The 24,711-nt window shown below is 40.0% G+C and overlaps 1 protein-coding gene across 3 annotated transcripts in view; it reads right to left on the bottom strand.

The window, feature by feature from the left end:
• The window catches only part of piezo1 (piezo-type mechanosensitive ion channel component 1), a 339,923-nt gene that overhangs the window by 132,320 nt on the left and 182,892 nt on the right, over positions 1-24,711 (bottom strand). For 2 of the 3 annotated variants that reach the window (XM_060838027.1, XM_060838028.1), the window contains exons 6-7: positions 9,995-10,172; positions 8,354-8,567 (exon numbers count right to left, since the gene is read on the bottom strand). In XM_060838027.1, the coding sequence (XP_060694010.1) occupies positions 8,354-8,567; positions 9,995-10,172 (392 nt within the window). Of the gene's footprint in view, positions 1-8,353; positions 8,568-9,994; positions 10,173-20,002; positions 20,062-24,711 lie in introns of those variants that run through there. The other variant, XM_060838029.1, reaches the window with a different exon arrangement.

The following is a 24,711-nucleotide window of genomic DNA, read 5'->3' as shown; positions in this document are numbered from 1 at the left end:
CTGCAGGTGCTGCGTTGTAGAAGAAACTAAATGTTGTTTAGTTCTGGGTAACAAGCCAATTTTATAGCCAAGTCCATTGCATCTATAATGCAAAAATGAAGTGGTTTCTTCAACAGAATGCTAACAGAAATTGAACTCTCTAAGGTAATGCAATGCTCAATAAATGTGGCAAAGGAAAAATCAAAGCCAAATGATGTGGCATTTAGACATACAGTGTAACTATGGACAGGAGCAAATGAATCAGCAGATGTGGAAAAGATGTCTAGCCACTTCTCTTCCCAGATGTAATTGTAAAACAACCTCAAGGCAGTCTTATACAGCAAGATGCAGCCAAAAAGACCAAACAGGTGCTCTGTTCCCATAATCTGCTCAAATCACTGTTAGAACCAGGCCCTTGAGGTGTACAAGAGCACCCAAACGTGACTTGCTCCTCTGATTATATCTTTTCGCGTGCGGAAACATTTTGCCTCGAATAGATACCAATTACTCAGCTGAAATTAAAGATTTCCATCACAAAACTATGCATGCAAAAAGCAGATAATATACTTTCACAGAAATGTGCTAAACTCACATGGATTCGTTTAATCCAGACTGATTTCTATTGTATGCTGTTAACTAAATCTAGCCAGCCGTCTCCTAACATGCCATGATTGGACTCAGTGCTTCTCCACTAAGGGGTATTGAGAGTAAAGGACAGTAATTTTGATATTTAAAACCTTTGAGATGAATGGCAGGACATAGTTTAAATAAAATTTCTTCAGCTCCTACCTACCCTGGAAATAGCTCCAGTCCCTTAAATGGACAAACCAGTTCCATTACATTGGGCTCTGTTTAGATTATGCAGCTCACAAGTGACGTACAAATGAGGTCTGGCTCAGGTAAGTATCTGTGTTTGTGTGGCACTTGAACAACCTGGCTCATGTGCAGCTTGTTTAAGAATCAATGTTTTCAGTTACACTGTCACTATATTGTGCAGTGTAGTGGATAAGCATCCAACGCTTCAGCCATTTATTGGTATCACATCATGTACCAAATTGGATGAAGACTGTCATCTATAATGGTGAAGACCTCAAGAGGAGGCGGAGATGGATTATCCACTCAGCACTTCTGGTGAATGTATGTTGCCAATGTTTCAGGAATGTCTTCTTGCACTAATGTGCTGGGCTTCCCCTATTATTGAGGATGGGATGTTTTTGAAGCCTCCTCTCTGAATTCAACTCCAAACAAATCTCCAAGTATCCTCTTTTGTATCTTTTCCATCTCCAGTGTTTTCTACCTCTGTTGTCAATCTTTATCCTCTCAGCTTTTTGCTCATGTGAAACTTGGCAGACCTTTCCCAAATTTATCAAACATCTTCCTTGACACCTAGCCTGTATGCCACATTTTTAAAAATTGATTTATTTATTGTCACACGTATTTTGTCACAAGTTACAGTGAAAAGTGTTGTATAGTGTTGCCATCTTCCAGCGCCACCTCAAAACACACAGAAAAATAAAGCTAATATAGAACATAAAGGCAAAATCAAGAAATAAGGTATGTTCAACTTTGCAGTGCTTCTTGTTAAGTGCTCCACCATAGGCCATGGGCTTGATGGCCAGGCCCAAGTCCCCATTGCCATGTCCATGCCACTGGATTGATTGTTGCCACTCTTCAGCAAAATCTCACCTTTGTTACTCTGCGGCTTCGCTGGACCTTGCCAACGCAGACATCACTGATGTGGTCAGGAACCGCATTGACCCAAACTGAACTCTGCCACTGTCATGGGTCCACCTCAGGCACACCTCACCGATGCAGCTGTTCCCATTGCTGCTGGCTCCTGTACTGGACCCAAACTGACCTTCACCGCTGCCTCCATGAATCTGCGCTGGATGTAGAAGCCAACAGGAACACAAACCTGCCTCCGGTGCTGCAACCACCACTGAGTCTGTGCTGGGCTCCCTTGCGTCTGCTGATACTGAACAGATGACCCTGACTGCTATCTATCATTTGTTCTGTATGAGCTGTAATTGACCATGACCCTATCATTGTCAGAAGGCAAGTGACACCCTTACAAGAGTTTGGAGACTCAAATAGTTCAATGATTACAATCATCATTGAACTATTTGAGACTCCAAACTCAAGAAGAATAAGCCAGACTCGGTTGTGGCACTCAATTGAACTGCCTGCGAATACACATGGCAGCAGCCAGCGAGTCAGTGGGCTGGATTTTACAGTCAGCACTGAAACAATGCTCCTCATCACTGATGTCAAAGATCAAGTGATGAGCAGCGGAGTTTTCCCTTTACTGACAGCTGTTTAAATCTGATATTAAATCAAGATGTTGCTTTGGTGCACAGTAACTGTGACCACTTTGAAGTATTTGCACACAGAAAACCAGGGAGTTAAAAAACAATTAATATCCTTCATTTTTCATTCCATTTCAGGTAGTGAAATAAAAGATAGGATTATGATAGAAATTGAAAGAAAAAGATTTAATCATATAAAAATGATTTTTTATTGCTAACATAATGAACATTTAGCTAGTTAGGGCCAGTGAGACTGTTTAGCAATAACTAAATTAACTTGTTAAAATCACAATTACTCCTCATTGAATGAGTGTAACATTTTCAAGGGTTCTAAGTGAGACTAACAGCAGAAAGTTGGAAGTTAGCTACAACTTCTGCATATCCCACTAATGGCAGTCAACAGAGCAGGTCCTGGAGAAAGGTAGAATCACTTTTGAATTTCCACATGCAGATTCCAGTGGTTTTGGTAGTTTCAATGGAGTTATGAAGGGGAATGCTGACAATTTCATTGTCATATAATGGGAAAATCCTCACTGGAGAACTGGGAATGTGAGAAGATTGATCAGAAAAGCAACTGTCAATCGTCAACATATATTGGAAGGGCAAAGTTCAATGGCTCACTCCTGTGCAATACTCTAACCTTACTGAAACAGTATATGCTTCAGTAGTAAAATGCACAAGGAGTCAAGTTTCAGTCAGAGCTTAAATTTCTTTCTTAGATAGCTCACATTCCAGTGGCAACTTAACAGTTTCATTTATTCAGGTGTAAGTTGATTAAGAAGTTTTCAGTCAGTTGGCTCTTTATATAGATAACATTCCATCTCAACTAAGGAAGGTTTGAAAATCAAGTCCAGCATTTATGTTATTGCATTATAGCAAAATTGGTAAAAATATCAAGAACAGCCAATACTTCCACTAGGTAGGCAAATAAATAGCTTAATTCTACTTAAGCGTTGGCTTTGAAAATATCAACATGTGTTTTATTTTTCCAGAAAATGTTTTAAAATTAATTCATTCATCAATTACAACTGACCTCAGAGAAATAAGATTTACATGTCAGAGTTTAAAAATGGATGAAACATTAACAATTCAAAGTTGAAAATTTGTTAATTGTGAATGCTGGGCTTTTAACAAGATTCACCTTGGTGACATGAAGTTCTTCAACACCTGTTAATAACCATCTCAAAGGTTATGGAATGCATTTAGGTCCAGGTTATTTTATCCACCCGATTTGTTGGCCCAGGGATGTTGTTTGTCAACTCATTTTTGCCTTCTGAAATTTGAGCAGGTTGATCTTTGATGCAAATCTCTCATGACTGTCATCACCATTCCATAGTTATGGATTCAGCATCTGTGTTATTACCAGCTAGTTAGGAGAACTTTCCAAACTGTGTTCACATATTTAACTTGAGAAGCCATCACTGCTGTACACATTGTTATTGGTGAAATTATCTTTGTGCTCTAAAAAAAATACTGTTAAGCTGTTATCATTTTTCAATACGTAACCCAAGCTTAATATGTCCAACCACTTCTGGTTTGGTGCAGGAAATCAGATCAGAAATTTAATTTATCTTTGCATACTCATTCACTAACGTGTAAAAAGATAATACGTAATCATGTCTGTGGAGTAAAGCAATGAAATTCCATTTTCCTTTTGCTGGAGGGATACAGGCATTGCTAACCAGCATTTATCCTCCACTTCTAATTGCCGAGTGGGTAGTTAAGAGTCTTTTGCTATGGGTCCGAATTCACATGAGGCCAGGCCAGGTAAGGATGGCAGATTTCCTTCCATAAAGGACATCAGTGAACCAGATGAAGTTTTACGCCAATCAGCTGTGGTAATATGGTTGCCATTAGAGTTTTTACTGAAAAGGTTTTTATTGAATACAAATTTTGCATCATCCCTTGTGACATTTAATCCCTGACATCTATAGGTTAACATCGGTTCTGGACTGCTGTACCCAATTACATCACCATGACACCAATGCCTCCCCAGAGGGTCTGAACTTTGAGGCAGATGTGCCACATCCGTGTCTTTGACCTACTGCACATCCAGGAAATTCCAAGTGAACAGGCTGTGGGTACCACTTTTGCATCTCTTCATCCCATATCCCAAAGTCACATTGGCGACATGTCTGTGAACCTTCTAGTCTACACTTGCAGACAACAAAAATAACTGTTGTTCTGGGCTACATGAGCAAACCCCTCGGTAACAAATTCAAACAGTAACTGGTCTCGCAGGAATCAAGTGTTATAGGATTCTGGGGCTTATTATCATAACACAAAAAATTGAAGAGTTAATGCACCTCACGCGTCTTCAGTCTGACTGTCTTGTTATTCCAGTTTGAGTGCTGCTGCAGTTCCTTCTAGTCTACCAGTTACTTGATGGGGAACACTCCTTTTGTTCCTATCTGTTGCAGTTATCTGGCGTCATTGTAGCAAAGGGTTGTCCAAAGGATTAAGAAACAGAAATGAGGCAGCCAAAATAGGCAACAGTGCACCAATGTGACTGGTGAAATTTTCCTTCATCTGCTTGTGATCTGACTATAGCTTTCCCAATTAAATCTCAATAAATTAAAATCTCCTCTGATTAATGAATTCCCATTCAAACATATATCCCTAGTCATTATGCAGATTTCAACATCTGTAGAGTCAAACTGATTTAGTAATCTCTAACAGATGCTCACAATTAACTTCCAATTATTATCCGTAATCTCAGTCCATTACTCTACAAAACTTATCTGCACTAAATTTAGGTTTAATTATTTCCTGCAGTTCCATAATGTGTTTTGCACATAAAACATAACAGCTACATTGCCCTGATCTGTCCTCTCTATCCTTATATATCTCTCTAGGAGTGCAATTTTTCACTTTTACTGCATTAGCAATAAAATGGAATGGATAACCTGCCCATTATCAACTCTCAATTCTCAATTGAAACTGCTGAACAATTTGTCTACCCTCTGTCAGCACCTACCATGATACTGCAAGGTGAGCTGGTAGACAACTACCGCTGTACAAAGGGCAAAGTCGTCACATCAAAAGATGTTCAATGGCCACAGATATCAAGCCTAATTTTAAGTGGATGCACACAGTCTCTATTATGTTATAGATAAGTAGATTAGGGGAAAGATGTTCAGAAGACAGTGTGCAAGCTGGGCTATGATTTAGTTTTGACAGCTGCAGAAATCGTTGATCATATTGCCTGAGGCGTAGAGCCTCCAGCACTGTTGAGAGGGGTGTCCTGAGCAAGAATAATGACTACTTTACAACATTGTCCGAAAAGTTACAGTCAAGCTTTTGAGTTAACAACACCACACTTATGGGCGGCATGGTGGCACAGTGGTTAGCACTGCTGCCTCACAGCGCCAGAGACCCAAGTTCAATTCCTGTGTGGAATTGAACACAACTGTCTGTGTGGAGTTTGCACTTTCTCCCTGTGTCTGCATGGGTTTCCTCCGGGTGCTCCAGTTTCCTCCCACAGTCTAAAAATGTGCAGGTTAGGTGAATTGGCCATACTAAATTGTCCATAGTGTTAGGCGAAGGGGTAAACATAGGGGAATGGGTCTGGATGGGTTGCTCTTCGAAGCGTCGGTGTGGACTTGTTGGGCCGAAGGGCCTGTTTCCACACTGTAAATAATCTAACCTAAAATGTTGTTAATCATCAATCAAATCCATGCCATAAAGTAACTGCTCCACAGGGAAGACAAGTGAAGAATCTCAAACCAGTTTCTGTCAAAATCACACTGTTTTACCCTCGGACACAAAAAGCAGAATTCCACAAATAATGATGGAAATCTGAAAGAAAAGCAGAAAAAAATGGAAATACTCGGCAGGTTAACAATTCATTCTTCACCAATTAAAAATATATTTATGAAATGGTAACCCTATCTTCCTCTCTTTACAGATGCTATCTGACCTGAACATTTTCTGCTCTAGATTCTGGCCTCACTCTAGATGTTTCAGATTATCAAATGTTTGAGCTAGTGGTAAGGCATTTATCTGAGCTACGAACTATTGACCTGGGTGAGTAATTGAGTTTTTCCTTCTTGCTGTCGAAGTATGCCGATCAGGTGTTTCTCTTCTCCAAAGCATTTCCAGTTCATGGATAGGCTTCCAAGTCTGCACAGATTCTCTTTCTTGCCCTTCAGAGTTGTTGCATTCTGTAGTCCTGAAACTGAAGTCTTCTGACATGGTTACCCTGATTTGATGTCTTTGCCTTTTCCAGCTTTCTTTTTCTTCAAATTTTTCAGAAGTTGTGGCTGCCTTTTAAGTCTTCACTCTCACTGATGCACATTTGAAGTCTTCTGAGGGTGATGGATGAGCTTTGCTGGGTGGAGGTTATGACTGTATGAGTTGCTGGGAGAGGCTGTAAGTGTTGCCATGATGCATGGTAAGCACCATTGTGATTACTGCTGTGCCTGACATGCCACCTGATTTACTTAGAGTTACATAGAACTGGGCACCAACATTCTCTTGAAGCTGTACAACTGCTCAGAGGGTCCACACATGTCAATCAGCGTGACACAGTGACTGCTGGTTCCTGAAACCACTCCCTCCACATAAGGACCCAAGAGGATCATGCAGCAGCAATAAAACCAATATTTGCAGAGGTGCAAGAATTGATCATTAGACCCCAGCTCACAATGTAGGAAACCTGACAATCCTGTGATACTTAATAAGAGTTGTTTGTTTAGATTATTTTGCACTGCAAAAATATACATTTTAATAAACTGACAACTGAGGAAATGTTAGTCAGCTGCAATGCTTAAAACTGAATAAAACGTAAATTGTGTGTTCAATTGTAAGTGACTAGTAGAACATCTCCAAAATTTCCTCAATGCATTAAAATAGTCAAATTTCATCAACATGTTTTGGCTGTATTTTTGAAAAGAAAGCATCTGAAGCAGCTCGGCTGTGGTCAGGAACACTTCCTCATGCTATAATTGTAGAAAAAAACATTCAAATAGGGCAATGTAAATGATACTAAATAAAACTATTATAAATGAGGTTCTCTTTTTCGGAAAGTTTTATAGTTGGATTTATAGTTGGGTACAGTCCCAACCATACTTGTTTATTGTTCTGCAGGTATAAACTTATAATGTGAGCTTTCCAAGGGTGAACAGTAAACAAAGAGGAAGGTGGCGAAACCCAGTATCAGGATGTGGGCATTGGTTCACTATCAAACAAACACTATATTTTTAATTGGCACTCTGATTTGGTGCAGTATCAAGTGACCTAGAGGCTGAGTTGGCTAACATGAAGGGGTATTCAGAGAGGAGGAGGAGCCCAAGACTGCAGCAGCACATATTATTCTTGCAGAGCTCGTAGAACACCTGCTCTCCTTGGCCTTGCAAACAAGAAAAATACCAGGACTTATTCTTTCAGCTTCTGCAGCTGTACAATCATGTCCAACAGGACGAAGTGTCTGCATTACATAGTGAGCCATTATAACTGTATCAACCCTCTGTACTTCATAAGATTAAGGCATTATGAGGCTTAAGCATCTTATGCACCCAGCAAAAAGACCAAAAACAATGACAGAGTAGGAAAGGGTGGGACACCCACAATCTCCACTTTAACTTCATCAGTGTTTCATTTTTTGCTGGGCACAGAGGTTAGAATATCAATCATAGAATCAAATCTGGGACTTCTTGCTGTATTTCACTGACTCTGTTCTCCTCTCCAGCAGTTGTCATAACGTCAAATGAACTGTTCGCTAGTCAACATAAATTAGAGCCCAACACTGGAAAGCTGCCAGTACTAGAAAGTGCCCGTGTGATTAAGACATAACCTCAATAAAAATCTAATTCTTTTTATGCCCCAAAAGAAATTTCTTTTGCAAAATACTTCCTCCATATGTTTACTTCATTTTCCTATTACAAAAAAAGCCTGGTAATAAGAACATGCTAGAGCTGTGATGAATGGAAGACATTAAAACTAATAAGACATTAAAATCACTGTAATATTTAGGATTTTTTTTCTGAACATTAGTCTTAAATAGATTTGGACTGTTTTGGCCAACACAGTGAACCTTTATATACATCTTTAAATAAATGTTTCCTTACCTGGACCAAAGTCCACTGGGGGGGAATATCTCCTGGATGAAAGCCGTTTGGTAGATATACAGGCAGATAATATGGCCCGCAGTGTAAAATGCCACCATAACACAGATTGTATTGAATCCAACATGGCTCATCGGCAAGTGACAGGCCCACCAAGTGCTAATTCCAATGAAAAGCAGATAGTAAACTCCAGAGAAAGCAGATGGAACTGTAATCCCTGCCAAAACAAAACACTGCATCAGTATTAAAGATAAATTAACCAATAAAAATTTAGCAACGTTTTTGTTTTTGTTTGTTTTCCTTGAATATTTTTCTCAAGTTTTATTGCCTTGTCACCACTGAGTAGCTCTTAGCTATTGCAGCACTTCACTCTAGGGACTGTAAAAAGCAGATACATTTCAAATTCTCCGCAGGCTAAAATACTTGCGCATATGGCTGGAGGACCAGTGGAGTTTATGGAAAAGGAGAGCAAGTAACAACTTACATCTGTAGTGACCTGCTCAACATTTGATCTGTTGGACTAAAAGTGCTACAGAAATCATGCACAGAGAAAAAAGCATTGAAATTATCTCACTGATTCTGTGCCAACATACATTACAGCACATCATCAAAATGGAAAAGATCAAACCACTTCTTTCATTATTATTCATTACTGGGATGTAGTCATTGCTGACAAGCCAAGCATTTAACTCCTATTCCTAACCATCATTGAGGAGGTGGTGATGTGCCAACCACCTTGAATGACTGGAGTCAATATGATGCAGGCACAGCAATGCTGTTCAGGTAAGGCAGTCCAGGAGTTTGAGAAAGTGAGCACTGCACGTGCTGGAGAGTTAGAGTCGAAACATGTGGCACTGGAAAAGCACAGCAGGTCAGGCAGAATCTGAGGAGCAGTGGAGTCAAAGTTTTGAGCATAAGCTCTTCATCAGGAACCATGAAGTGCTTATGCCTGAAACGTTGACTCTCCTACTCCTTGGATGCTGACTGACCTGTTGTGCTTTTCCAGCCACACTTTCCATTTCAGGATCTTGACTCAGACAGTTCAAAGTCAAAATGTTCTGGGTGATGAGGATGGAACTTGCAGGTGCTGTTGTTTCCAAGCCTTGCCCTTCCTTGTCCTTCTCAGTGATAGAGGTAATGGGTTTGGAATATGCTTCTGAAGGAGACTTGGTGCGTTGCTGCAGAGCAGCAGTGCCAGACAGTGTGATCGTTTACAGTGCTAGATTGGGTACTGATTAAACAGGCAGTTTTACCCTGGATGGTGTGAGCTTCTTGAATGTTGTTGGATGCTGCACTCATCCAGGCAAGTGAAGGGTATTCCATCACACTTTTGCCTTGTGCTTGAAGATGGTGGATGGGCTTTAGAGAATCAAGAATTGAGCTAACATCACAGAACACCCAGTTTCTGACCTGTTCTGGCAGCTATTCTATTTATGAAACCTGTCCTGACTGTTTATGGTCAGTAGTGATTCTGACAAATTCGTAAGTAGTAGATTCAATTATAGTAATCTTGTTGAATGACAGAGGGAGGTGCATAGAGTCAGTCCTGTTGGTGAAGATCACTGCCCAGCACTCGTGCTTTCAAAATGCTTTTGTCATGACAAAAACAGTCAGTCAAGCAGTTAGTCATTCTTAAAAACTTACCAGCTAAAGCCAGAAACAGAATGGCCACAATTTTCCCTGTAGCTTCAAGGAGTTTCTGAGCTGTTACCCGGAGCCGAGCTAGTGCAGCTGTACGGGCCCGTCTCCTTCGATCTTGTTCAGCCGTATCTTCTTCATCCTCTGTTGCATCTTCTAAGTCCACACCTTCCTCATCTTCATCCTGCTTACATGCAAAAACACAAGCTAAGTTGGAAATTGGGATAGACAAATTGACATAGAAATTTTGACTAGTCAACTCCAAGCTCTGCACATTCGACCGCCAGACAAAATATTTAGCTACGTCAGCATTAGCACTATTGAGAAACTGAGTAACGTTAATATGTACTAGTCAGATTTCTCTTTGGTTGTATACTGTACCTTAGAAAGGAAATTTTCCAACAGCCTTTTACCACATAATGCACAACATTTAAAGTGGAGCTGTGCAGACTGAGGAAAATAGGACCTGGGAGCCATTCAGCTCATCAAGCCAGCTCCACTGTTCAATAATATCATATCTGATCTGGTTCTAGAATATGTTGAATATGAATTGGAAGACATACAGAGGGTGGCAAGGGTACAGAATGTACTTTGGTTGGAGATTTAAATGTCCATCACTGAAAATGGCTTGACAGCAGCTCTAATGACCAGGCTGGACATAACTGCTAGACTGGGTCTGTGGCAGATGAAGGAACCAACAAGAGGGAAGGAGATACTCAACCATATCCTCACCAGTATGTCTGCTGGAGGTGCAGCTGTTCAGTGCAACACAGGAAGAGGCCCTTCAGCCCACCAAGGCTGCTCCAAAACATGCTGCCTTTCTAAACTAAAAACCTGTTGCCTCTACACACTCCATTTCCCTCTATTCCCTGTCTATTCATGTATCTGTCAAGATGCCTCTTAAACATTGCTATTGTATCTACCTCCACCACCTCCTCCAGCAGTGCTTTCCAGGCACTTACCGCCTTCTGGGTAGAAAACGTGCCTCTCACATCTCCTTTAAACTTATCTCATTTTACCTTAAACCTTTGTCCCTTAGTAATTGACATTTCTAACCCAGGACAAGTCCCTGATTATCCATTCTATCCCTAATTTTGTAAACGTCTATCAGATCACCCTTTATCTTTTGACGTTCAAGTAAAAACAAACCAGGTTTGTTCAATCTCTCCTAATAAACTGTTTCTGGTATCCTCTCTAAAGCTTCCATTTCCTTTTGGTAAGGCGGCAAACAAAGCTGTACATAATATGCCAAATTAAAATTGTATACAGCTACAATACGACTTGCCAATTTTTGATATTCTATGCCCCAACCAATGAAGGTAACAATGTCATATGCATTCTTTATCCACTTGTGTTACCACTTTCAGGGATTGGTAGACCGATAAGCCTAGATCCCTCTGTGATGCCACGCTGTGATGCCAGTTACTGACTACTTCCCTCTTACATTAGATCTTCCAAAAATGTATCACCTTGCATTTGTCTGGATTAAATTCCATCTGCCATTTCTCCAACCAAGTCTTCAGTCTATCTGCATTCTGCTATCTCCTCTGGCAATCCTCCTTGCTATCTGCAGCTCCCCTAAATCTTTGTATCATCTGCAAGCTTACTAATCAGGCCACCTACATTCTCCATTTATAACAAACAACAGGAGTTTCAGCACTGACCCCTATGGACCACCACTGGTCATGATCTCCAATCAGGAAAACATCCTTCTACCACTACTCTGTATTCTATGACTAAGCCAGTTCTGTATCCATCTTATCAGCTCACTCTGGATCCCATGTGACTTCAACTTTTGCATCAGCCTGCCATGTGGGACTTTGTCAAGGACCTTGCTAAAGTCCACATAGACAACATTCACTGCTCTACCCTCAATCATCTTTGTCACTTCCTCAAAATACTCAGATTTGTGAGACACAACCTTCCCCACACAAAGCCATGCTGCCTATTGTTGATAAGTCCATACTTTTACAAATGTGACCAAATCCTATCCCTAAGAATCTTCCCTATCAGTTGATGTAAGGCTCACTAGCCTTTAATTTCCTGGATTAACCCTGTTCCCCTTCTTAAACATTGGAACAACATTGGCTATTCTCCAGTCCTCTGGGATCTCTCTTACAGATAAGAATAACCATCAGTACAGTGCCCTTGTGGTGACAAAGGCTAGAATCCACATTGAGGATATCTTTCATTGTGCTGTGTGGCATAAACAGAATGATAAATGGGAAAACTTCAAACAGGTCTAGCAACTGGGCATCCATGTGGCATTGAGGCATCAGCAGCAACATGGCTGCATTCAACCACAACCTGCAACCTCAACATATTCCTCACTATCTCATTACAATGAAGCTAGGAGTCCAACCCTGGTTCAATGAAGAGTTCAGGAGAGCATGCAAGGACCGCCATTAGGTATACCTAAAAATGAGGTGTCAATCTGGTGAATCTACAAAGAGCAGAAACAGTGAGTGTTAGACAGAGCTAAGCCACAAGTAATGGATCAGATCTAGGCTCTGCAGTCCTGGCACGCCCAGACATGAATGGTGGTAGACAATTAAACAATTCACTGGAGGAGGCGTTTCCACAAATATCCCCATTCTCAATGGCAGGAGGGTCCAACACATCAGTGGAAAAGACAAGGCTGAAGCATTCGTAACAATCTTCAGCTAGAAGTGGCTTTCTTCAGGGTTCCCAGCCTCACAGATGCCAGTTTCCAGCCAATTTGATTCATTCCCCATATTAAGAAATGGCTAGAGGCACTAGATACAAAAAAGGCTATGGGCCCTAACAACATTCTGGCAATGGTACTGAAGATCAATGTTCCAGTACTTGCTGCACTCTTAACCAAACTCCATCATCAATTCACCAATCTTGTTCTCTAATGCTTTGGTTACTGTTTTCCTCTTTAAATACTTGTAGAACTCTTGCTAATTGTTTATATTTTACTGGCCAGCTTTCTCTCATATTCTGAGGAGCCTCATCCCTCCTTCAAACTTTCTATATTTTAGCACTGGTCTGACCATGGTTCAGGTAAAGATGGTTCTAAGGATATAGCTGTCACTCTCCCCTGTATTAGTGTCAATGTCCCATTAATGAAAACCCATTTCTACCAGTCTTTGAGCCATTCCTACATCTCTATGATCTTATTTGTCCTACACCAATTTGTTCACGGCTCAGGTAATGCAGAGATTTTACTTTTGAGATTCTTTTCAAATATAGCCCCCAGATGTTCATATACTCCCTACACAGAATCTCTTTCCTAGCCCTAACTCTGCCATTGGTACCTATATGGATAATGATCTCCCCATCTCACTGCAAGTTGCCTTTCCAACTCTGAGCAGATGTCCCAAATCCTGGCACTGAGCAGGCAACACAACCTTTTGGATTAAAGTTGTTGGCTTCAAAGAACAATGTCACAAATTTTTAACTGCTGTTAATTGGATAAAGAGTGAGTGAAATCAGAGTGTGCTGCACACTGGGAAATGCTTGTAAATTTCATGTTCCAGCCACAGTGATTAATTGCTTCTGAAAAGAAACAGGACATAAACCAGTTTATAGCTCTAGTTTTAGGTTTTGTTTCCTAATTGCTTTACAGTTATGACAATAATATACAAAAATACAACTGGTTTGAAAAATGCAGTCATCATGTTGTATATGGAGTCAGTTTTGCATTTTTCCTACATTATATACTTTATCCTTAGTTTCCAATGCCACTAAAAGTTCAAGATGATATCCAGAAGCATTCTCAAAAAAACTAGATCAATTTATTTATTTTTCTTATTTCTAATTGATTTATAACTCACCTGAATGCACACATTTTATGTTATTCCTTACAGAAAGTCAAAAACTGTGTTATGCTTATGGGCATGTATCCTATTTCCACACTGTATAAATTAAAGTGTTTGAAAGACACTTTAACCACTGCAAATTCCCTTTAACTAGCTCAAGAAAGAATAAATGTATTTCATGTTCCTTAACTTTAGCATTTAAATGAAAATTTCACTTGAATGCAATTATAGTCAATAAGTATTATAGTGAAGAACCTTTTCATCTTAATTGTCCATCTGTTTATAATATTTATGAAAAAATGTAAACTCATAAATAAAATGTTGATTGTTTAGTTTTAGTATCTTTGCAACTGAACTTAGTTACTGAAATACTTCAATTTTCTTTGATGTTCAACGATCCAACTTCAAAGATGTTACTTCTTCCAAACCATGCTACTATTCATGTGAACAATGACCCTGTTGTGAGATATTCCCAATTGCCAATATTGCTAGCAATACAAGATTAAAAAGAATGACTCTTATATTTATTATTTACTAATCTATCATATAATCTGCTACTTAGCGCTGGCTACAAATATATTGGTCATGGTTCCAAAGACCTCTCCTTTGATTGTTACCTTGTTTCATATTCAATCCATGTTTCTTATTTTATTGTCAATGTGGAAATCCACGTGGGCTGATTAAATCTAGCTGTTCCAGTTTCATTACAGGCTCTCAATAGACCAGCTGCATGGTTGAACTTTTAATGAGTGATTATAAGCACATTTAATACCCACAAAACTGCAACGCAAACAGATACTTAAGCTTGTGCAACAGCAATGGGAATGTAACTTGAACAGTAGCTGCATATTTCAAGAGTAAGGCAGCAAAAAGAAAACCTTTTAGCTGAATGCATTCCACATTTTGTTTTGCTGTTAACATCAATATTGAAAAAAAATCTAGCAAATAACTCACCTACTTTGATTTTTATTTGGAAACTTGTCTAACATATCAGGAGTCATATTACAGATCAATACCCACTCCTTCAAACGATCTCATACTTGACTCGGTTCAATCATTGAAGTTAAATAGAACTGTTTTATTGCCCTTCCACTACTCCACATCACAGTTTCACAATATTTTTATCAACATGATTACTAAAGACTTCAGTTGAACACAATAAGCCACTGATTTTTTTTTTTACACAAATGAAATCAACACTGTGCACAAAGAAATTATTTTCCTTTGGCAAAAGTATATATTTTTTGGTTTTGACAAACATTATTTTCCCTTCAGCTAGACCAAAATTCTGTAACTCTTTCTCCAACAACACTGTGGATCTGCCAACATTTCACAGACTTGCAGTGATTCAAACAGGCAGTTTACCATCAACATTCTGAGCGCAATTAAGGATGGAAAAAAAAATACAAACATATGAACTAGGGGAAGAAATATGCTCGACAGTCATGGCCACTTCTCACGAGCACATATGAGTCAGAATTTGTGCACCTACTTAGTTGCTTGTAATCAACCTAAACAAACTGCAGTTCCCAAGCTCAATCTCCACTGAGTGCTAACTCCCTTCATCATAGCTAGCAGGGCTACTAGCCTCAGTATGTCAGGATAGGGAGAAGGAAACAAGATAGGGTTTTCACACTACTTATTGTGATCCAGTTACCATTTCTGGGAAGTGCACACTTATAAAGAAGTGAAATCAGAACTATCCAGACTGTTATGCCAATGGTCGAACAGTCTGCCATCTAGGTTCGCTCAACAACAATAGAGACAAGACTGCTTTAGTCATCGATATAACTATATTATCATACAAGACAGGACTGCCAGCAGATTGGAAAAGTTAGAACCTCTTCTGCAAGGGTCATATTTTAATCTGGTTATCGTATAAGTGCTTATGACAATAAAATACACTCTTTGTAAAATAAGTGGATATTTTTGCTTTGAGTGTGGGCATTGCTAGCGAGGCCAATATTTATTGTCCAACCTTAGTTGCCCCTGAGAAGGAGGACGAGATGAGCTGCCTTCACTAACCATTGCACTCCACTTGGTTTAGGTAGACCCACAATGCCATTAGGGAGGGAGTTCCAGGATTTTGACCCAGCAACACTGATGGAACAGCCTGGATGGTGAATGGCTTGGAGGATAATGTGCAGTTGGAACTGCTCCCCTGTATCTTTTCCTAGATGGGTTTAGAAGCAGCTGTCGAAGGAGAGGATGAATTTCATAGATGGTACATGTGATTGTCACCATACCCTTAAACATGTGATTGTTTGTGGGTATGGTAACAATCACAGAGCTGCTTTGTTCTGGATGGTGCTAAATGTCTTGAGTGTTGGAGCTGCACCCATCCAAGCAAGTGGGGAGTAATCTATCACACTCCTGACTTGTGCCTTGTAGATGATGGACAGGCTTTGGGTAATCAGAGGGTAAGATACTCGTTGCAGGATGCTGAGCCACTGACCTGCTCTTGTAGGCACAATATTTACAAAACTAGTCCAGATCAGTGTTCTTTAAATATAAAAGGTTTAACTTAAATTTTGCAGTTAAGCTCCCAAGATGGCATAACCGCTATTTCTTTGTTACTAACACTCCATAAAGTATACATTTCAAAGGTCTATGCTGGTGCTACATCACCACAGAGACTATTAAGGTGTAAAGAAAAATTTGAACAACCCAATGATTAATAGAAAGAATTATACAAGGTTTTACATTTTTAAAGAAAACAAACTTTATTGTGAATAAAACCATAAGCAAACCAAGCACCATTGATTAAACCTACAGTTAATGAAGACTTGTGGTGTAAACCCAGTTCTACTTCATACTTTTCATGAATTTTGAAGGTGTATTCACTTCTTCTGGGACCAACTCAAAAGATATGCCACAGCCCTCTGGAAGGAACTTTGTTTTCTCCTCACTATACCAATAATTCCGCAAGGCAAGAGGTTTCACAGGGATCCTGTCATTTGTTTTTGGCTAAGGAACTTTCCAACTCTCCTGTAAAACTTCATACTGTGGCTACCTTAGCTTAACCAGATGTTTCACTGCATTCTTGCTGAGGAATTTAAACATCAACAATATCTCTGGGTCCCTAAAGCCCTGCATGCTACCTGACTATGGATAGACACAGACTCTTTTCGCTGTCTGCACCCACAATTTTAGGACTCAGTTGATTGTTGGCTGACTGATTCCAAGCTGACTGCAGATATTTCTATTAGAAACATCCAGAGATAAATTAAACAAAGGAATTGTCTTAAATCCCACTGCCCATCTCCAAGGTAATGCAGCATACTTTCAGATGCTCCAAACAGAAATATAAACTCATTATCTATTAACCATAGCAACTCTTTGAATCTATGAATAGATCAGTATAATTGACCTTTCTCCAAGTTCGTCAGCTCTCTCAAGAAACCACACTCTTGACAAAGCTGCTTTTAACTTCTTTTAATACAGCACCTACATGAATAATCATTGGAATTGTAGATCTCCTGGCTCCACCAAAAACATAAAAACGGGTCATCATTTTTTGAGGTTATCCTACTACAAGCTTAAGTGTATAAACACCAATTATTTTTTACTGTAACTAACCCAAGCTTGTTGGATTTGCATTTTGCTTTGATGATGGATCAGAACCCCAAAGTATTTATAGACATGTTTTACCCTTGGTTTCAAAATGCATTGTTTTTAAAAGGAGGATTGCTGCAGAAAAACTGAGCACTTCATTTTTGTGATTTATTTGTTAAGAATCCCTACAATGTAAAAGCAGGCTATATAGCCCATCAAGTCACACTGACCCTCTGAAGAGCATCTCATCCATCTACCTATCCCTGTTTCCATGGCTAATCCACCTTGCCTGCATGTATTTTTTATATTCAGAATGCTATATTGATGTAAGTTATTGCCATTGTTATTGTTAGCACATCAGTATTTGCTCAATGTTATTGTCAAACCAATGTTTCCTTTGACTCTTCAACAATTTTTGTTCATTTTTCCTTTAATAAGTTTTTGACTGTGTTATGACACTACAAATATGAATGCCATCGGATAAATTCGCACAAGCACTGGTTGATCGAGCTAAGTAATCTTATTTTATGTAGTGTCTGTACTTAATAAAACATTTTATTTTAAGGCTAAGAACCAGGAGGCTAAAGAAGTCCGAACTAGATGAGCACAGATATCTCAAAGGTTTGTAAACTGGAGGAGATTACAGAGCTGGGATGGGATGAGGATATTGAGAAACTTAAAAAGGAGAAATGAGAATTATAAAACTAAGACATACATCAACTACCAATTAATATGGATTAGCTAGTAAAGGAGTGATAGGTGAAGAGAACTGAGAGTTCAGACATGAGCAGATGTTTGGACAACCAAGGTTACAGAGGGTAGAACATGGGAGATCAACGATGACATTTTAAATAGTCAAGTCTAGAAGTAACAAAAGCTTGAATGAAGGTTTCTACAGCAGTTGAGTTGAGGCAACATCAGTGTCAGGCAACAGTACAGATGAAAACAGGAGTGAACATGTGATTGGAAGTTCAGGATAGGAAGGAAGAACAGAAAATTAAATTTCTCATTTTTCATCTACACATGTGCACTTTCAATCAAAGCTACTGGACAGAAATCAGGAGCAAGAATCCTGAATAATTTTCCTCTCCCTACACTCAGACATTTCAATGTAATGAGCAAAAACAGGTTACATATGACAACACGTGAAACTTTTCACATGAAATTTTCCCACAATGGTTTATACAATGAATTCTCAATAGTTAGGACAGCTGAATGTTTCATTTATGTTCATCTTTGCAAGCACATATGAACAGCCATGGTAGAAAGAAAGAAATTTGAATGAAAAATAATATTCAATTATTCAAGTGACATGGATAATAAGAATCCTAATGCAAAAATAAGTTCTATAGGTAACACAAAAAACTTTGTAGAGATGTTTTATGATGAATGAAAGTTGGTGTGAAATTTTCCTGACTGGTTTCTCCTTCAGTATGGTAGCTGAGGTATATCAGTGCTACAATGCAATTTCTCCAGGCTGTAAATCCCTGTTCTGAAATACTTTGAGCACACTGAAACAACTCACAATATGACTTTAGAACAATACTTCAGAAGTGAAAATATGAAAAATAGAGCTTTCAGGTTAGTACCACATGTTTAAGCTTGCTTTATAATATTTTATCTTTGCGTTATTTTTCAGGCACCAGTTTATATACAGTATGTGCAGTTTACACGTTTGTAGTTCAGTACTTTAACATCATTCTATATCCCAAAAAATTCCAAAATCCTAAAATAGCATGGTTCCAAGTATTCCAGACTGGAAGGGTTCCAGTACACAGACTTTAATTTGTTTTCCTGTAAAGATTTAAACTTAGTTATCATCTTGAATTTTGTTCTGAAGGATATGTTTTGGATTTCTAGCCACATGGAATTCAATTCTCTACACTGCATCTCAATTTCTGGCCAGTATATATATCATGGCTTTGTTTGTTTTCAACATCTTATCCAGAGAACCATTGTGTCCCTGCCTACAAAGTGGGGCACTGACATCGCCCTGTTTGCCATAGCTGGGGCAAATGTCAGCACCAGGACAAGCCAGCTCCAGACTGACAGCACTTGTCTGGGTGCTCAACAGGCTTTTAGAAATTGCAGGAGTACAAGGATTCCAGTGAATTCTGGGGATATCTGTTGAATGATGGATTTTGCCAGGACCACTAAGTTCTGAAATGGGGCTGAAATCAGGTGAGAGAATGCCACAGAGGCAGGGTCGGTAATTAATAATGCCAGTTTAATAAGATACAGTGGATAAACTCAAGGCCTCACAGTGAGTAACCTTTCAATAAACCTGATGCATTATTCCTGATGAAGGGCTTATGCTCGAAATGTCGAATTCTCTATTCCTGAGATGCTGCCTGGCCTGCTGTGCTTTGACCAGCAATTTGCAGCAATTCAGACTTAGCCAAAAAGAAACACGGAACTGTCTTTGGATAAGGAAATGGATTTGTTTTGAAAGAACAACTGTCTAGACACCTGATGCATATCAACTTTCAGTTGAAACATTCCCCACCTCCACCCGAAGTACACCTTGCATTCTTTGACTTAGAACAACAATCACACAATGAAGAAGACCAGTATATTCCTCAAAGAGCTGTAGCATAGCAGAGAGGATAAAAATAACAAAACAAAATTAAAACAGGTAAATGAAGGTCTAGGTTTCACACTTGGTTGTTCTCACCTTGTACATGTTGTTAGTGCTGTCTTCCATGTTGTTATTGTTGACTGTTGTCAAAGTGATCTTCCACACCTTAGTTATCTATATGTATCCTTGTGTGTGTTCTGTGCAAAGTTGAAGTATTTTACAGTTGATTTCTGCTTCTTCACTGGTTTACTCCACAGGATCTAGGCTCACTACATACTTTTGGAACTTCTGCACATCACTGGGTACATTAGATAGGCTGTGACATTCTGTGCTACACACCTGCATATAGGTCATGTACCATCATCATTTTCCCTCTGTTTTTGAGAAGTTTGTTCAGTCTTTCTGAAAACATGGATGACTCAGCAGAGTTGTCCTAACTTGGCTTGTGAACATAGGTCTCTGCTGGTGAGGGTAAGTCCATACCTAATGATGTAATTCTGAAGGTGTAACACGTCAACATGAGGATCCTGTTTTGTTGGCCTCCACTTCATGTTCAGTACTTTAGCAGCATAAACCACAGTGAGACCTGGGATGTTTCAAGACTGTAATATGGTTTATTCTCTGGTTAACACGTGCTTTAGAAATCGAATTGAATTGAATTTACTGTCACATGTACCAAGGCACAGTGAAAAGCTTTGTCTTGTAAGCAATACTGGCACATCACTTTCTTAAGTAGCATAGATAAGTAAATAATAGGCAAACAGCGGCAAAAACAAAAACACAGGCACAGGCGAATGTTAAGAGTCCATTCAGTATTCAAACAACAGTAGGGTAGTAACTGTTTCAAAACCGGCTGGTGCATGTGTTCAGGCTTCTGTACCTTCTCCCCGATGGTAGAAGTTGTAGAAAAACATTGCCAGGTTGGGATGGATCTTTGAGAATGCTGGTGGCCTTTCCTTGACAGCGGGCCCGGTAGACGGATTCTATAGATGGGGAGGTTAGCCTTTGTGATTGTCCGGGCTGAGTTCACCACTCTCTGTAACAGTCTCCAGTCTTGAATGGTACAGTTACCATACCAGGTAGTGATACATCCAGACAGAATGCTCTTGATGGCGCACCTATAAAAGTTGGCAAGGGTATTTGCTGTTATACCAAATTTCCTCAGCTGCCTGAGGAAGAGGAGATATAGTTGGGCCTTTGTAACCAGTGTGTCCATGAAGGGTCCAAGAAAGCTTGTTGTGGATGACCACTCCCAGGAGCTTGACACTCTCTGCTCATTCCACCTCTATGCTGTTAATGTGTAGGAGGCATGAGTAACATTCCCCCGAAAATCAATAATGAGTTCCTTGGTTTTGCCAGCATTGAGAGCTAGCTTGTCCTCAGTGCACCGTTTTTCCAGGTCTTCCACCTTCCGTCTGTAGTCTGTTTTGTTGTTACCTGAGCTTCGATTGACTATGGTGGTGTCATCAGCAAACTTACAAATGGCGTTATTCTGATATTTGGCAACGCAGTTATGGGTATACAGTGAGTACAGTAGGGGCTGAGTATGCCACCCTGGGGGGGGAGGGCCTCCAGTGTTGAGTGTTAGTGTCGATGAAATATTGTCCCCAATCATCACTGATTGTGGCCAGAGGATCAGGAAGCTGAGGACTCAGTTGCAGGGAGTGGGCCTTAGTTCAAGATCACTAAGTTTGGTAATCAGCCTCGAGGGGATAATAATGTTGAAGACTGAACTGTAGTCAATGAGTAGGATTCTTATGTAGCTGTTCTTGGTGTCAAGATGTTCTAGGGGGGAGTGAAGAGCAAGTGATATGGCATCTGATGTGGATCTGTTGGTCCGATCGGCAGATTGAGTGAGTCTCGAGTAGTTGGAGGCTGAAGTTGATTAATGCCATGACCAGCCTTTCAAAGCACTTCATGACCACCGAAGTTAGGGCCACTGGGTGGTAATCATTGAGACATGCTCCATGAGCCTTCTTAGGCACAGGAATGATGTTGGTCCTCTTGAAACAAGCAGGGACAGTGGCCTGCTGCAGGGAGAGGTTGAAGATGTCCGAGAAGACCTCTGCCAGTTGATTTGCGCATGCTCTGAGTACTCCATCTGGTCCCATCCTTTCCTTGGATTCACACGAAGAAAAACAGATCTGACCTCTGATGCAGTGACTGTTGGAATATATTCGCCAGGACTTGTCAGAATAGGTGTTCTCTCTCCACCGAAATTCTGCTCAAAGCAAGCATAGAAGGCATTGAGACGATCTGGGAGGGATGTGTCACCATCTGCTATTTTGCACTGTCTCTTTTTAGAGCTTGTGATGTCATTCAGTCCTTGCCATTGTCTGTCTGGGTCTCTAGTTTGGATCGGTATTGGTCCTTGGCTGTCTTAGTAGCGTTGTGAAGGTCATACTTGGATTCCTTACGTTTAAGTGGGTCTCCTGATCTGAAAGCCTCATGCCTGGTTTTTAGCAGGTTCTGTATGTTCTGATTCATTCAGGGTTTCCTGTTGGGGAACACCCAGATTGACTTCCCCGGTATGCAGTCCTCCACACACTTGCTGATAAAGTCTGTGACCAAGATCTGACTGTAGATTTGTCTTTCTTAAAACTTCTATCTCCAGGAGTACCCGATAGACTGAATTTAGTACACATTCTGTCTGTCAAAGGTGCACTTGAAGTATCTTTTAACTGTCTGACAATTAGAAATTTGGAAACTTAGTCAGTTACTGGGAGAAATTTGTACCCATGTTTGCTGATCCAAGGGACTGACTGAATCTCTCGAGAGGGCAAAAGTGAGGACTGCAGATGCTAGAGATCAGAGACAAGATGAGAGTGGTGCTGGAAAAGCACAGCAAGTCAGGCAGCTTCCGTGGAGCAGGAAAATCAATGTTTTGGACAGGAACTCTTCATCTGGAAGGACGATGAAGCCCTGATGAAGGGCTCCTGCCTGAAATGTCAATTTTCCTGCTCCTCAGATACTGCCTGACCTGCTGTGCTTTTCCAGCACCACTGTAATCTTGTCTCTAGAATCTCTTGAGAGTTGAGAGGTTCTTTGTGTTGTTCTGCTTGGTCATTCTGGCATGTCTTGCCCATGCTCACTAACCTCTCAATACAATTATTGATTCCTCATCATTATGCAGTGCCCCAAGCCAAGCAACTTCCTCATTGTAGGCCTGCAGCTCACTAGTCCCTGATGAAATGTGACAATGCATGCTGATACAGAGCTTTGGGTACAAGCATTTGCTTCCCTTCAAATATTACACCTCGATGTACCTAGTTCACCTTGACACGTTCTAAAGCTTTGGAGAGGGTCTGGTATCTTTAGTATTGTGTCGAGTCTTTAGTATTGTGTCGAGTCATTCTTCTATGATAGTTTTCCATAGTGACCTCAGTAGTTTATCATTAGTTGTTTCTTCCTGAAGTTGGCTGCATTTGACTGAAACTAAATCAAACTGACTTTAAGTACATCATCCACCTTATTGTTTATCTAGTGGAATTTCTGTGTTCTTATCCGGATCTGTTAATCTGCTCAGTGCATTTGAAGCAACCATTTTTAGCCTGTACAACATCAAAGCCAAATCCCTGCAATTTTATTAGAAGCTATTGTAGTCTCAGTGATGCAGTTATCAGTGGTTTGCACCAGATCATTCCCAGAGGCTTGTGATCAGTTTCCACAGTGAACTCCATAGTGAACAGGTACACGTGGAATCTTATGATACCATATGCCAGAGGAAATGTTTCATGCTCCACGTTGCAATCATTGGACTGTGCTTCCAACAGACTTTGGATGCAAATACAATACATCTTACAGTATGCGTGCTCCTAGCTTTTTCTAAGATGTATCAATTTCCAGGACTGTCTTGCTCCTTGGGATATAGTCCTATAGGATACAAGTCTCTGCTGACAATGCCTGTTTGAGTGATGTTCTGATGATCCTCCTGCTCTACATAAGGTTGTCTTTCCTCAGGAGCTCCCTTTACGATGGTGCTTTCCAAAAAAAAAGTTTGATATCTATGGTCCTGTTGATTTAAACAAATCTAAGATTTCTCTGAGGAACTTTTTTTTATTGTGAAGAGCAGATTCTTCAGTGTTGGTTGGGTCAGGATGGATCCCATAACCTGAAGAGACTGAGCTAAAAAAGTCAATGTATTAATCTTAACCTGGCACTTCTTACTGTTAAAGACAAGTCCTTCGTGACAAGATGCCATCAAAAATTGTATAGATATTCATTTTACTCTTCATAGGCAAAACCAGCAGCAATGTCAGCAACAATACATGTACATCAAGGGAATATTTTCTGTAATTCAGTCCAAACACTGCTGGAATAGTTCTTGTTTGACAGACTGACTGAAAGGTAAATCTCTGGAAGCAATGCCTTCCAAATGTTTTCTGAAAGTAGTGATTTATTGTATTGAGATTCCTTTGCTGAGTAAACCAACCAGTATCCATGTCTGGCACCCACCTTGGAAAAGTGTGTAGCTCTTGTGAATTTGGGATTCTATTCTTCTCACGTTAGAAATTTGCTGGGCATCATTTTAGAAAGACATTTAAATGTGCTACATCCAAACATCCCTGATTATACCATCTTTCTTTCGAACAGTACTAGTTCTATGTGTCAATGTATAGTTGAGCTGCCTCCTTGAACTGCTGGAGCTCATTTGGTGTAGGTACACCCACAATGCTGCTGGGGAGGGTGTTCCAGAATTTTGACCCAGCAACACAAAGCAGAGCAATATACAGGTGCTTCCCCCAACCCCATATCAGCAGGTGATACATTCCAACACCGACCATGGATACCCAAAACTGCAGATA

This window comes from Hemiscyllium ocellatum, chromosome 17 (genome assembly GCF_020745735.1).
Source record: "Hemiscyllium ocellatum isolate sHemOce1 chromosome 17, sHemOce1.pat.X.cur, whole genome shotgun sequence".
NCBI lineage: Eukaryota > Metazoa > Chordata > Chondrichthyes > Orectolobiformes > Hemiscylliidae > Hemiscyllium > Hemiscyllium ocellatum.
This window is presented reverse-complemented; position numbering and strand designations above follow the sequence as displayed.